Raw genomic sequence first — 13,564 nt, forward strand, 5'->3', positions numbered from 1 at the left:
AACTACAGGAGAGAGGCTGGAAAATATAAATCACTGTCCTAAGAGATATTAGCCCACTGCTTATCAGTCAGCCTAGCTATCAATCTAATTGAGTCTCTAAGCAAGTAGCCAAAATCTGGGTCAAAATTATCCCAGAGAGAGACTGGGGAGATGGCTCCCTGGGCAAGCACATGGCATGTAAGTGTGAGGACAGTAGTTCAGTTCCCTAGCACTGATATCAATGCTGGTGTGTGTGTGTGTGGGGGGGTCCACCTGTAATATGGGGTTTGGGAGGCAGCAACAGGGGATCCCCATAGCAAATTGGCTAACTAGACTGGATGAATTGGTGAGCTTTGGGGTCAAGTGAAAGATCCTTCCTCGATCTGTAAGGTGGAGAATGATCAAGGAGGACACCAAATGTTGACCTGGGGCCTCCACAGACATATGCACACATGTATAAGCACACCTCACAGGTGAACACTCATATACACACATACACAAACAAAGGAATCTTTAAAAAAATCCCACAATAGAATATTCTGGCCAGAAGATAATGTCAGAAAAGACTACAGTGCAATTGAATTGAACCTACCTTGACAGATGGTCTTGATGGATAGCTGAAAGAAACATTTTTAAATTCTATGTTTCCTTTTATACATTCAGGTTTATATCCAGTTGTTGAAAAGTTATCTATATTGGGTTTCTTGGAAAAACAAAGAGATTGTTATACATCTTTAAAGGGCTAAGCTGATACTGCCTCTATCCCCAAATCGTTTAGAGATGGGTTTGAAGTTTCTTAAGTTCTTGTTTTAGAAGTGCTTGAGTTGGACATGAAGTTTTCAATAAAAGACGTTTTCCCCACGAAAGAGTTAAATTCAGTCTTTCATCCCATAACCAAGTGATCACTATGGTTTTAGTGAAATGAACATGCCTATCTTTTGGGCTCCTTCTTGCAGTAAGGACAGCTATATTTCAAAGCAATGAGAGCTCCTACCTTATCAATAACCTGGAAAATATTAAAGGCAGCTCCCCGGGCTATGGTGAAGGTTTCCAAGTGAGGGGCTGCAGATCCAATGCAATAACTACTATGGATCACACTAAAGAAAACCTACAGAGACAGAATAAACAAGAGTCACATTTCTGCAGTAAGAAAGACAACATGTGTGGCCTAGGCCTAGGACATATGTGGCCTAGGTTCATAGAGAAATATGAGATGGCTCAGGTAAAAATGTGGAGGTCATGATAAAGGAAACACAGGCCATCCCCAGCATTCTTGGCTTTTTCTTAGGACGACTCTCCATTGTTGCAGGAGTTTGTCTCTACAGCTGCAGTGGCATTTGAGCTGCCTGAACCGTGCTGGCCCACAGGAAGCTGCAGGCAAGCTCAGCTCTCTCACTATGCACCCCTCCCCTCCACTATGGCCATCGCTGGAAGCTTTAGCAAGAGGGTGACTGAAGTTATAGCTCAGAGACATTGTATTGTTTCTCTCCCTGCTTTAAAATTTTTTTCTGTCACTGGACAGCTGTCCATATTTAGGCAAATGATTCTGTAGAAAAAGTCAAATAGCCGGGCGGTGGTGGCGCACGCCTTTAATCCTAGCACTCGGGAGGCAGAGGCAGGCGGATCTCTGTGAGTTCGAGGCCAGCCTGGTCTACAGAGCAAGATCCAGGAAAGGCGCAAAGCTACACAGAGAAACCCTGTCTCGAAAAAACCAAAAAAAAAAAAAAAAAAAAAAAAAAAAAAAAGTCAAATAAGGAAAGAATTCTACAAGGTGGTGCACTTTTCTCTGACATGCAGATGTGGGGACTAGAGGAGCAAAAACTAGCTGCAAATTCTTCACATGAAATGAATGAAGAGCTTAAAGCATTAACTATAAAAGCCTCAAGTATAAAAGATTAATTTAATTGAAAGAAGAGACATCTACATAAGATGAGAAACCAGACAAAAATAAAAGCATTGGAGCAGGTCATTTTGCTCAGCATGACAGACTTCTTAAGCCTGAACTGATGTGTTTGTCGTAGAAACTGGAGGGTAACTGAATGAGTTGCAGTTTCATACGTAGCTGTAGCAGTTTAAAGGACCTGGGTTGCAAGGTTGGAAAGGGCTGCAGGAAGCCTTTTTTTAAATGTATGTATATGTGTTTCTGTGTGGGTTTTTTTTTTGTGTGTGTGTGTGTATACTAGTGCAGGTGCCAGAAGAGGCCAGAGGGCATGGGGGTCCCCTGGAGTTGGAACTGAACATAGAGGCAGTTATGACCCATCCCCATCCAACATGGTGCTGGAAATGAACCTGGGTCTTCTTCGAAAGCAGTACACACCCTTAACCACTGAGCTACCTCTCCAGCTTCATGTAGTTTGTTTTAAACATGGCTAAAGGCTGGAAAGGAGAGAGGAGCAAACCACAGTAGGATCCAAACTACTGTAGGACTTTCAGTTAGCAATGCCTCTGTGGACTGTGATCTAATCCCAGGAAGCCTGAGACGAAATGCCTCACTACAGACTAGCCATTTTCAGCACTGGACTAATTATTATTATTATTGAATTCCCCACTGTATTTATTGGTGGGGAATTCAGTCATGACTATGATTCTTCTGAAAGCACAATGCTTGGCACAATGAGGACACAAAACATGTTGGATGAATAAATCTTAACTATATATATTACATACATATACATTTAATGTTATATATATATATCACGAGAAGGTAAAAATGTTTATTTAAGACATATTTGAAGAGTCACCCTCAAAGTGAAATTTTCTTATTAAGCTCTAGGTAAGGAAAGATGATCTAAGCCTGCTACCTTTGTTTTCAAACAAGACTTACAGCAAGAATAGTCCCGATGGTGTAACCAGGCTCTCCACCGAAAATCAAGGAGGTTCCATACCAAAAAGCCAGTCCATAGGCTCCATTCATGAAGAAGTAGACCACTCCAAGAGACAGTTTTGCAGCTATAGCCTTCTTTATGCCAGCATCCTTTGCATCTTTTAGATTCTGTGTATACCTTACAAAGACAAAACACCAAGTAGCCTTTGGAGAAAACAAAACCAAGCACTTTTTCTCACAATTAAAGGGACAGACCTTTGAATTTCTTTCTCTTGGGCTCCAAAGGCTGTGACTGTTCGGATTGATGACAAGACCTCTTCAGCTACAGCCCCAGCTTTGGAATAGGCCTCCAGCTCCTTACTGGTCAATGAGATGACCATCTGCAGTAAACACAACCACTGTTAAACAAAGAATGAACCTGCTATGGTTTGAATGTGAAGTGTTCCCCAGAGGCTCAGCTGGTGGTGTTATTTTTGGGGAGTCTATGGGACTTTTAGAAGTGGGGTCTAGCTGATGGCATAGGCTACTACACATGGGTATAGCCCACTTCTGGCTTTCGTGTCTTTCTCTACTTCCTGGTCCTTGGAAATAGGAGGCCCAGCCATGCCCTTCAACCACCACCAGCTCAGCCCTCTACCTTTCCTGTCATGGTGGGCTAAAACAAACTCTGAGCCAAAAATAAAACTTCTCTCTCTCTTGTTGTTTATACCACAGCAACATAAAACTGACTCTGATAGTTAGTTTTAATTGTCAGCTTGACATATCTAAAATTAGATCAACCTGGCCTGTGAGCATGTTTATTGAGCAGTATCTTGATCATATTAATAGAGGTAGGGACACCTGCCCATTACAGGTGGCCCCACTCCCTTGGCAGGTGGTCATGGGAGAAGGCAGAGCACAAACATGCACACATTTCTCTCTGCTCATGATTGCTGCTTTGACATTTCTGCTGTGATGAATGATAGCCTGGAACTATGAGCAAGACCAAACCTCCTCTCCTAAGTTGCCTTTGTCAGAGTAGTTTTTCACAGCAGCAGGAAAGGAAGCCAGGGCATTTACCAATGGAGAACTGAGGCAGTGATGATTGACAGACACTTAACCCACACACAGTTTGAATCCTGAGTAGCTTTTCATTACCCAGGATTGTAGCATGAATCTTAGAGAGTCTTATTAATAAAATCAAACCCGGGGCCAGTTGTTGGGGTGAAATGCTGGATGGTCAGAGAGACAGAACAAGCCACAGCTAACCTCACCTGGCCAACTTCTCAGCTGGTCTTGTTTCCTCAGACTGGAAGCCTCTGTGTCCTCATATCCAAATGGCTCTCAGCTGAACTGCTGCTAGAAGCCTGAAAGCTTAACCAGCCAAATGCTTAACCAGCCTAATGCTTCTAGTTTCTGGTCCTCAAGGCCTTATAAACCTTTCTGCTTTCTACCACCACTCCCTGGGATTAAAGGCTGCTTTCTGGGATTAAAGGCGTGAGTCACCATGCCTGGCTGTTTCCAATGCGGCCTTGAACTCACAGAGATCCAGAGAGATTTGTCTCTGGAATGCTAGGATTAAAGGCGTGTGCTACCACTGCCTAACCTCTATGTTTAATATTGTGGCTTTTCTGTTCTCTGACCCCAGATAAGTTTATTAGGATACACAATATTTTGGGGAACACAATACCACCACACAGGATCTAAATCCTTATCTGACTTTTTCTTCTACCAGTGACGCTCTACTGTTTTCTCTCTGCATTTTTAAAAGCTTCTTTTTAACTGTGGGTAGTTTTATAGGTACAATGGGGAATATTTGACTTGGAAAAGGACATTAGAAACATTTATTTTATGGGCACTGAAAATTAGTGAACCTGATTTGAATTGATTTTTTTTCTTTTGCACAAAGAAAGGATTCCAGGAGCTATAGGTTACAGGACTATGGCAGGAAGGGGATTTTGGTCTCTCATATGTATGGGGAATGGTCTTAAAACTATTACTGTTCATACATGATGGAGTATGCTCAGTAAATGCTTTATCTCTCAACACTAAGAGGTGAGACAAAGTGAAAAAGGAGATCATTGCTATTGACGGCAGTAGGTGCAATTATCTGATTTCTCAAAAAATCTGAAATAGCGAGTATCCCTTCCTCTATTATGAACCATTTGCCAATTCTTTGTAGTCTTAATTAGTAAAACAGTTCAGTGAGAAGAACAACAGCAATACCACTTAAAGCTGGGAGTTTGATATTGTCTACTCATGTAGCAAGCTACCTGTTTCCAAAATACCAAAGTACATTCCATGCAATTGGAGTCAATTTAATGTACAGGAAGCTTGAGTAGCTGGTAAAGTCATGGGAAGTCATAAATTGAATACTGATGTCTTAGTTGGAGTTATTATTGCTATGATAAAACACCATGGCTAAAAGCAACTTGGAGAGGAAAGGGTTTATTGTGTTCACAGTTCCATATCACAGTTCATCATCCAAAGCAATGAGGACAGGAACTCAAGCAGGGCGGGAACCTGGAGGCAGGAGCTGATGCAGAGGCCATGGAGAGGTGCTACTTACTGGCTTGTTCCACAGGGCTTGCTCAGCCTGCTTTCTTATAGAACCCAGAACCACCGGCCCAGGGGTGGCACCACCCACAATGGGCTAGGCCCTCCCCCACGTATCACTAAGAAAATGCCTTACAGCTGGACATTATGGAACATTTTTCTCAATTGAAGCTCCCTCCTCTCTGAAGACCAAGTTGATATAAAACTAGCCAGAACAGCTAATCATTTCTGAGTTTACTTAACAAAGACAATTATCTTCACACTAGATCACTCACTGGAGGGCAAACACCACACTGTGCTAAGACTTGTACATATTGAATATTCAGTAAATACTTGCCAAGTTAAACTGAACTGAAGGGGATCATTCACCCTGTGGTCTCTCATTTGCTTTCTCTTTAGTTAATACAGTAGTGAAACTTAGATCCCTCTGCTATTCCTTTACAACTTGTGTCCACCTTTCTCATGAGTGGATAAGGATCTGCTCCTGGTAACACATTCCGGGTATTTTTCCTATTGAGTGATCCTTATTTCATCAAGCTTGAGATAAAGATGAGGATTACAAGGTCAACACCAGAAACCAGAATATCACAGACCTGTGGCCCAATGTTCTTCAGTGGTACGGTGTCCATGTTCCTCTAAATAACCCCTTACTCATATTCCTGTGATTCAATAACCCCACTGAAACACACTGAGTCATATGTATAAAAGATATGACAGGAGAAGGGTGATTAGAGGACATGAGTGAGAGTGAGGGGTGACAAGAAAGGGCAATGGGGATGAATATGATAAATACATTTTACATGGATTCATGAAACCCCTTGTTATGTAAAATTAATATGTGCTAATAGAAATCTTCAAAAAGATCTGTTGTATAAATACCCAAGCTTCGTTTTAAGAAATCAGTCAACCACAGAATATTTTTATTGATTGGACTTGTATACTGATAGCAAGTGAGCAAGGAGATTTTATGGATTTGATTTTTGAAAAATGAGTATTACAAAATTAAAAGTAACAGTGCCTCTGATGCAAGTACTGGGCATGGCCACTGGGAACTGTGGAGACATGATTTTGAGAAACGTTAGGGATGCACGGGATGCTAGAACACACACACACACACACACACACACACACACACACACACATACACTAGCTTGTGAACAAGATTACTATCTTCTGGTATGTGCACTAGAACATTGCTCAGAATTGAGCAATTGAGAATGAAAATAAAAATTTGTGTAAAAAGCTGAAGTATGTTTACTTAAATGTTAACATATATTCTAAATAATTTAAAGGTGTGTAAAATGTAAACTTAAAGAGACTGATATCAAATAGCATTTTAAGTGTATTACTTGAGAATTTTTTACATTCAGTTCTACCCAATACCATGAACTACTGTGCATTTACTTGGGGGGGATTTATAATATACAATGTTCTATCAGCAACAACTAAATGTCCAGTGTGTAGTCATCATCCTCTACTGTGCTACCCTTTGAAGCAGCACTAGGCTATTTTTCCTGTTAGTAAGATATTGATGACATCACATCTTAGCCACATAATTTGAAGATATAATGGTGACTACTGTTTAAAAGACCAGAGGTTGATAATCTCTCTTATGCTTTGGGACATGCAGAATAAATAGAAACACCCCTTTCTCTTTTGCAAGTTTGGTTAGATGTTGTGCTCATTCTGCTGCTGCCAGGACCCGGCCTGGCTTGCTTACCCTAGAACACACTGCTGATGAAACCATTATGGCAGGAGATGTGGATAGAACCACCAGGGAGAGTTTCCAGCTCTTCATCAAGCTCATCACCAGGCCAATAGAAAACCCAGACATGTTCTGAAACAGCAGAGCGATCTTATCTCCAATACCATCGCAGATTTTGTTGATGTCCCTGCAACAAAGAAGTTCTTGTGGTTCAGTTACACACACACCAAGTCCACACACTACCTACTTCTTCCCTTACCCAGCCATGCGCGTGTTAAGTTCACAGACGTCACTGCCATCAAACCAGCTGATGTCTTGTGCCAAAATTGAATGAAAAAACTGTTTTCGAATTCTCGTGGTTTGCCGGGCTGCGGTTATGACCCAGAAGGAAATCTGTATGTAGCCAAAAATGAGGGCAGCTGCTCCTATTCCAACATAATACAGAGTCAACCTGAGGGAGGATGATTGGAACATTAGGCAGAAGCATAGCTTTCTCCAGTGATAAGACAAATAAAACAAAAGCCATCAAAAACTACTGAAAATAGAAAAGAAATCTAATATTTGGTAAAATTTATTCTGGAACCTAGAAAATACCTAAAAACACCAATAATAACAGAATGAACAAATATTGAATAGTCTTCTAAGTTTCCCTTTACAACATCTAGAGCATATTTTTGACATTATTAGTAGAAATTAGTACTTTAAAACATGTTTGTTCTGTTTTTTTTCAGTACTTACAATACTTTCAGGTGAAGAAGTTACATTCAGGTAATTTAAAAATAGGTCCAAGTAGAATAGGAGGGAAAAGAAAATGTTACTATTCACAAACAACTGACAGAGGATATATGTAGGTGTGTGTGTGTGTGTGTGTGTGTGTGTGTGTGTGTGTGTGTGTACATATCTATCACTTATTCTAAAATTCAATATAAGGAACTTACATTAAGGTAATATGTACAGAGGTTATACTTTGTGGGTAGCCATTTTAGGGATCATAATAATACAGAAGAGTTGAAAGGAGTTTTAACACCTGTGGTGGTTTGAATGTAACTGCCCCCCCCCCGAACTCATAGGGAGGGGCACTATTAAGAAGTGTGGCTTTGTTGGAGTAAGTATGGCCTTGTTGGAGGAAGTGTGTCACTGTGGAGGCAGGCTTTGAGGTCTCATACATGTTTAAGCCATGCCCAGTGTCTCAGACCACTTCCTGTTGCCTGCAGATCAAGATGTAGGACTCTCAGCTACTTCTCCAGCATCATGTCTGCCTACATGCCACCATGTCACACCATGATGATAATGGACTAAACCTCTGAAAATGTAAGCTAGCCCCAATTAAATGTTTTTCCTTTATAAAAGTTAGAGTGGTCATGGTATCTCTTCACAGTAATAGAAACCCTAACTAACCCAACACCTTACTAGGAGGATAGGTAAGAAACAGGGCTATTTAATAACTACCTATCAGGAATGTACTATGTGAGGTTCTAGAGCTACAGTCATGTGCATTACAGATATTGATATTCTGGTAGAAAGATAGACAGGATACAAAGAGCAAGAATTTCAGGTGTACTTGAAGGGAGTAAACAAGAGACAGGTCACGGAATAATTGGTGTACAAGCATAGTTGGGTGTACATGGTTTGGAAGAGCTAGTACAAATAATAGAATGCTTAAGAAAAGTTTCTTTGAGGAATTAATATTAGAGCTGGGATCAAAATGTAAAAGAGAGTTAATCATTAAAAATCAGGGAGAGGAGCTGGCAAGATGATTCAGTAGGTAAAGGCACTTGTTTCCCAGCTGACAACCTGAGTTTGATCCCTAGGACCAAAATGTAGTAGAAGGAGAGAACAGATTCCCAGGAACTGACTTCTTACCTCCACACACATGGCATGGAAAGTGAGTATATATATGGAGAAAGAAGAGGTCTCTCTTGGGATGGACAAAGCAGAAAAAAATGTGTGGTATGGTCCAAGAACTTGTTTAGCTAGGTGAAAATGCAGGAGAACATGGCACAACACAGACCTTTAGAGATCATGTACTCTTTCCGTTTTGTTGCAAGGGAAGTGAAAGGTCACCAGAACAGCCGGGCATAGGGTGGTCCTACATGCTGAACTTTGTAAAAGACCACTCTGGCATCTTTGTGGAGAATGGGTAAAGGTGATAACAATGGAAGCAGGAAGTTATTGCAATGAGTCATGGGAAAGGATAAGGGCTTAGATGAGAACTCTAGCATCCAAGGTACAAAAATGTAGAGAAATGCTAAGGTTCTTGCTACTAAGCCTGATGATCTGAGTTTGATCCTTAGAACTTATATTATATAAGGAGAGAATTAATTCTCACAAGATGTCCTTTGATCTATACAAGTTCATAGTGACATGTGTACACACACACACACACACACAGTCACACACACAAAATCAATCAATCAATAAATGTAAAAAGAACTTTTAGAAAGTGCATAGAGTCTATATTTTGGAAATAAAAATGATCAGACTAATGAACCTTCAGACAGACAGACAGCCTTCTTTGCCATAAACACAACCAGAAGACTGTGAGGAAAAACAAACTCCCTCTCTACTGTTTCTAATAACTTTAAATTCCGTATACCTTGAGAAATATGTCCTGCTTTTTGATTGCTAGCCTACACACCCATCTTTGAACTCAGTACCCCTCATAATTCCTAACAGGGAGGGAGAATCTGAAAAGCTCCCCCAATGGGGCTTCCTGTATCTATAGCAATGCCCCCTTTACATGGGAGTCTCCATCTGTAGCACTCTCCTTGAAGCAGCAGACAGACCCTGGTGACCTCTTTACTATGGCATAGGTGTTTTGATTTCTCAGTGCTTTGTATTTTGTGTTTATAACAATAAAACAATTCTTTGTTTAATATACCCTTTCAAACAAGGTGGTCAATAGAACAGGATACAAGGAATGAAATCAGGGGATGACTTCCTGGCTTTTGTTGATTAGTGTGGTCAGTAGAGTGCCATTCACAGACATGGGGTACTGGGAATAGGACAGATTTTCAGACACTATCAAGAGCTCTGGTTTGGACATATTAAAGGTCCTGGAATGGGAGTTTGGAGACTGAAGGACTGGAGAAGGCACCAGGATGGAGATGGAATGTTAAAAGCCAGAGCTTCCAGGCAGAATTCCAACAAACAGCAAAAACCATTCTGGGAGACAAAATATAAAAACGTAGGTCAAGAAGAGGGACAAGGACTGCGCTCAGGAATTCTGTAGACAGGTGGTGTTTGGCCTGAAGAGAAAGAGCCTGCAAATAAAGTAAAGCGGTTGGAAGTCAAGGGAGTTAAGCACTCAGTAAAACTACGGAACAAAATAAGACTGGTGTTCACTGAGGACTTAACACAGATTTGTCTACTGCTAAACTTTGTTTCCATCTCCAAAGTGAAATAGCTGTTTTTCTGATACAACATTCCCAGCTGAGGTTTAAAAAGGCTACTCTGTCACCTTAGTTCAGCTCTCTGAACAAAACCCTGGTGGTCTCATTTTTGTGCTTTTGTTATGTCTTTGTTATTTATGACCAATCCCAAGAGTCAAGCTGAAGTGGCATCCAGCGGAATGGTGTTACACGCCTTTAATCCCATCAGGAGGCACAGGCAGGTAGACTTCAGGCTAGCCTATTGTACACAGAAACCTCTCTGCTGGCCAGGGATACATAGTCAAACAGACCTTGTGTCAAAAAACAAACAAAATACTAATAGCTTCCTTTTAAAAAATTGACAAAGACATCCTAAAATGTATGTAGGAGTGTATAGGACTCAGAATAGCCAGGATAATTTAAAAAAGGAAATTGTGCTGGAACTTATTTTCTGATTTTACTTATTTATTAACTAAATAGATACTATAGTAAAGAAGAAAACAGTATGGTGCTAGTGTAAAGACAAATGTGTTGATAATTACAAAATTTCAGAGGCTAAAAACTAATCCTTACAGTTCTAGATAGTTGGCTTGTACCAAGTTGTGTGGTTGAGAAAGTATAGCCTTGTGTTTAAAAATGTGTTGGGACATGTGAGAAAGATGAGATGAGACCCTTCCTTAGTCACAAATTAACTCAAAATGGACCACAGGTCTACAGATAAGTACTAAACCATGAAAACTTCTAGAAGAAAAACAATAACTCTGTGTTTCTCAAAGAATTCTTAAATTCAAAAGCACAATCCATAAAAAAGTCGATAAATTGAAATTCATCAAAATGTAAAACCTGTGTGCTCCAAAAGAAGTCTTTAAGAAAATGAAAACACGATGGGAGAAAACAATTGCCTATCAAATCTGAGAAAGAATGTGTACTCAGAATTTATAAAGGGCTCTTTCAGCTCAGTCATAAGACAATGTTGCAGTTTAAAACATGTGTACCTCACAAAGCATCAGTCAACAGGTACACCCACAGACAGATGTACCCACTGAGTCCATAAAAGTGATGGAGACTGAGGAAGTGAGTTTAGAATTTATCTACCTTCAATAGTTTGTGTTTATGTAGACATGTGTGGCTGTGCCTAACATGTCAATAGTGCATGGTGGCACATTCTTGGAACTTTACCCTTGGAAGGAGGTTAAAGAAGGATGATCACGAATTCAAAGCTGCCCTCAGCTACGTGGAGAGTTCCAAGCCCTACCCGTACAGACCATTTTAAACAGCAAGTAAATGAACAGTCAAGGCCCAGAGAAAATACTAGGTGTCACTCTGGTCTGTTTGAAGACTTTGAAAATTTCAGTGAAAAAGTATAGAAATCCAACTACTGAGGGATCTGGATGCAGAGATCCGTGACTAGGCCCCAGGTGGATCTCTGGGAGTCCAAATAGCGAGAATAAGGAGGGTTTATATGAGAGAGAATTGTTGAGACCAAGGTCGGATAAAGCACAGAGACAAATAGCCAAACGAACGGAAACACATGAAATATGAACCAATGGCTGAGGGGTCACCAACTGGATCAGGCCCTCTGAGTGGGTGAGATAGTTGATTGACCTGATCTGTTTGGGAGGCATCCAGGCAGTGGCACCGGGTCCTGTGCTCATTGCATGAGTCGGCTGTTTGAAACCTGGGGCCTATGCAGGGTCCCTTGGCTCGGCCTGGGAGGAGGGGACTGGACCTACCTGGACTGAGTCCACCAGGTTGATCTCAGTCTGTGGGGAAGGCTTTGCCCTGGAGGAGATTGGAATGGGGGTCGGGCTGGGGGGAAGGTGAGGGAGGCGGGAGGGGGGAGAACAAGGGAATCTGTGCCTGTATGTAGAACTTAATTGTATTGCAAAATAAAAATTAAAAAAAAAAAAGTATAGAAATCTAGTCAAGAAACCCAGTAAAGAAGAAACGTTTTAACTCAGCATGTGGTGGTTAATAAAGTCAATCCTACTATTTACCTCATAATTTATAAAACAGAATGCTTTTATGATTTTTTGTTATTCAGACTTTGTGATTGTTAATCTGGATATAACTAAGTCTCAATTAAACTTTGCTACTTTTTAATTTTATTTTAAGAATTACTTGCTTCACTGTATTCATTTAATTCATCTTCCTCCTGTACTTCTTTTTAATGCCTTCCCATTTTTTTCTTTTGTGATGCTGAGTGTCAAACCCAAGGCCTTACAGATGCTAACCTCTCCCAGTAAATTCTATTGTTAGCTCATCTTTTCAAATTTGAAAATCTACTTAAATCAAATTTTTCTATAATAGTTGAAAAGAAAATAGTGTTTACAAGAGGAAAAACAAATCCTTTGCCCTCTAAGAGATGTACTGCAGTTCTAGGGACAAAACTGGCATAAAAATACAGATCCTCACAGCTTTTCTGTTGATAACAATTTTTCCAAATAAAACTCAGAGAATATGACTATGTACTTTTTATTTTTTCATTCTTTTGTATGGGTAAAGTACTTATGTGTATGTTCACACACACACAGAGGCCAGCATGCTGTCTTCCATGTGCTCCATCTTGTCTTTTGAGACAGAGTCTTTTGCTGAACTGACTTGACAAGAGTGTCTTGCTAGTGAGCTCCAGGGATCTGTCTGTCTCCCTCTCCCTAGTGCCTGGCTTTAGTGAGGGTGGTGGGGATTTGAATTCAGTTCCTCACACTTGCACAGCAAGCCCCTTACTGAAGGAGCCTTCTCCCCAGACTCACTCTTTAAATAGATGGAAAATTATGTACTAATTATACTGTATATGGAATGAAAGAAAAAGCACATTTACTTTAATCACTTGTATATAATATGAATGATTAAGGTTTCTGGTTTTTTTCTTGTAGGTATTGGATAAAGCAGCATGCAAGAGTAGGAACTTAATTCTTCATTTGGACTTACGTAATGATATCTTCATTCAACTTCTCTCGAGACTGAGAACAGTTCTGATAGTTTGCTGTAAAAAAGTTATCTTTCTTAATGATGAAGAAAATTAATTAATAGTTAGCCATAGTGTTTCATAAGTATCCCTCCAAACCAAATACATGATTTTTGCTTGCTTGTTTGATTTATAGAAAATGGAATCAATGTCTCTGGGTTCATGATCCTTTGATGCCTATG

The 13,564-nt window shown here is 40.3% G+C and overlaps 1 protein-coding gene across 3 annotated transcripts in view; it reads right to left on the reverse strand.

Annotated features, from left to right (window-relative positions):
- The window catches only part of Abcb5 (ATP binding cassette subfamily B member 5), a 93,736-nt gene that overhangs the window by 63,550 nt on the left and 16,622 nt on the right, over nt 1-13,564 (reverse strand). Inside the window, exons 4-10 of one of the 3 annotated variants that reach the window (XM_059279801.1) lie at nt 13,346-13,400; nt 7,303-7,494; nt 7,059-7,230; nt 3,059-3,183; nt 2,804-2,981; nt 974-1,087; nt 572-682 (exon numbers count right to left, since the gene is read on the reverse strand). In XM_059279801.1, the coding sequence (XP_059135784.1) occupies nt 572-682; nt 974-1,087; nt 2,804-2,981; nt 3,059-3,183; nt 7,059-7,230; nt 7,303-7,494; nt 13,346-13,400 (947 nt within the window). Of the gene's footprint in view, nt 1-571; nt 683-973; nt 1,088-2,803; nt 2,982-3,058; nt 4,125-7,058; nt 7,231-7,302; nt 7,495-13,345; nt 13,401-13,564 lie in introns of those variants that run through there. The other 2 variants (XM_059279799.1, XM_059279800.1) reach the window with 2 other exon arrangements.

Source organism: Peromyscus eremicus, chromosome 14 (assembly GCF_949786415.1).
Source record: "Peromyscus eremicus chromosome 14, PerEre_H2_v1, whole genome shotgun sequence".
Classification (NCBI taxonomy): domain Eukaryota; kingdom Metazoa; phylum Chordata; class Mammalia; order Rodentia; family Cricetidae; genus Peromyscus; species Peromyscus eremicus.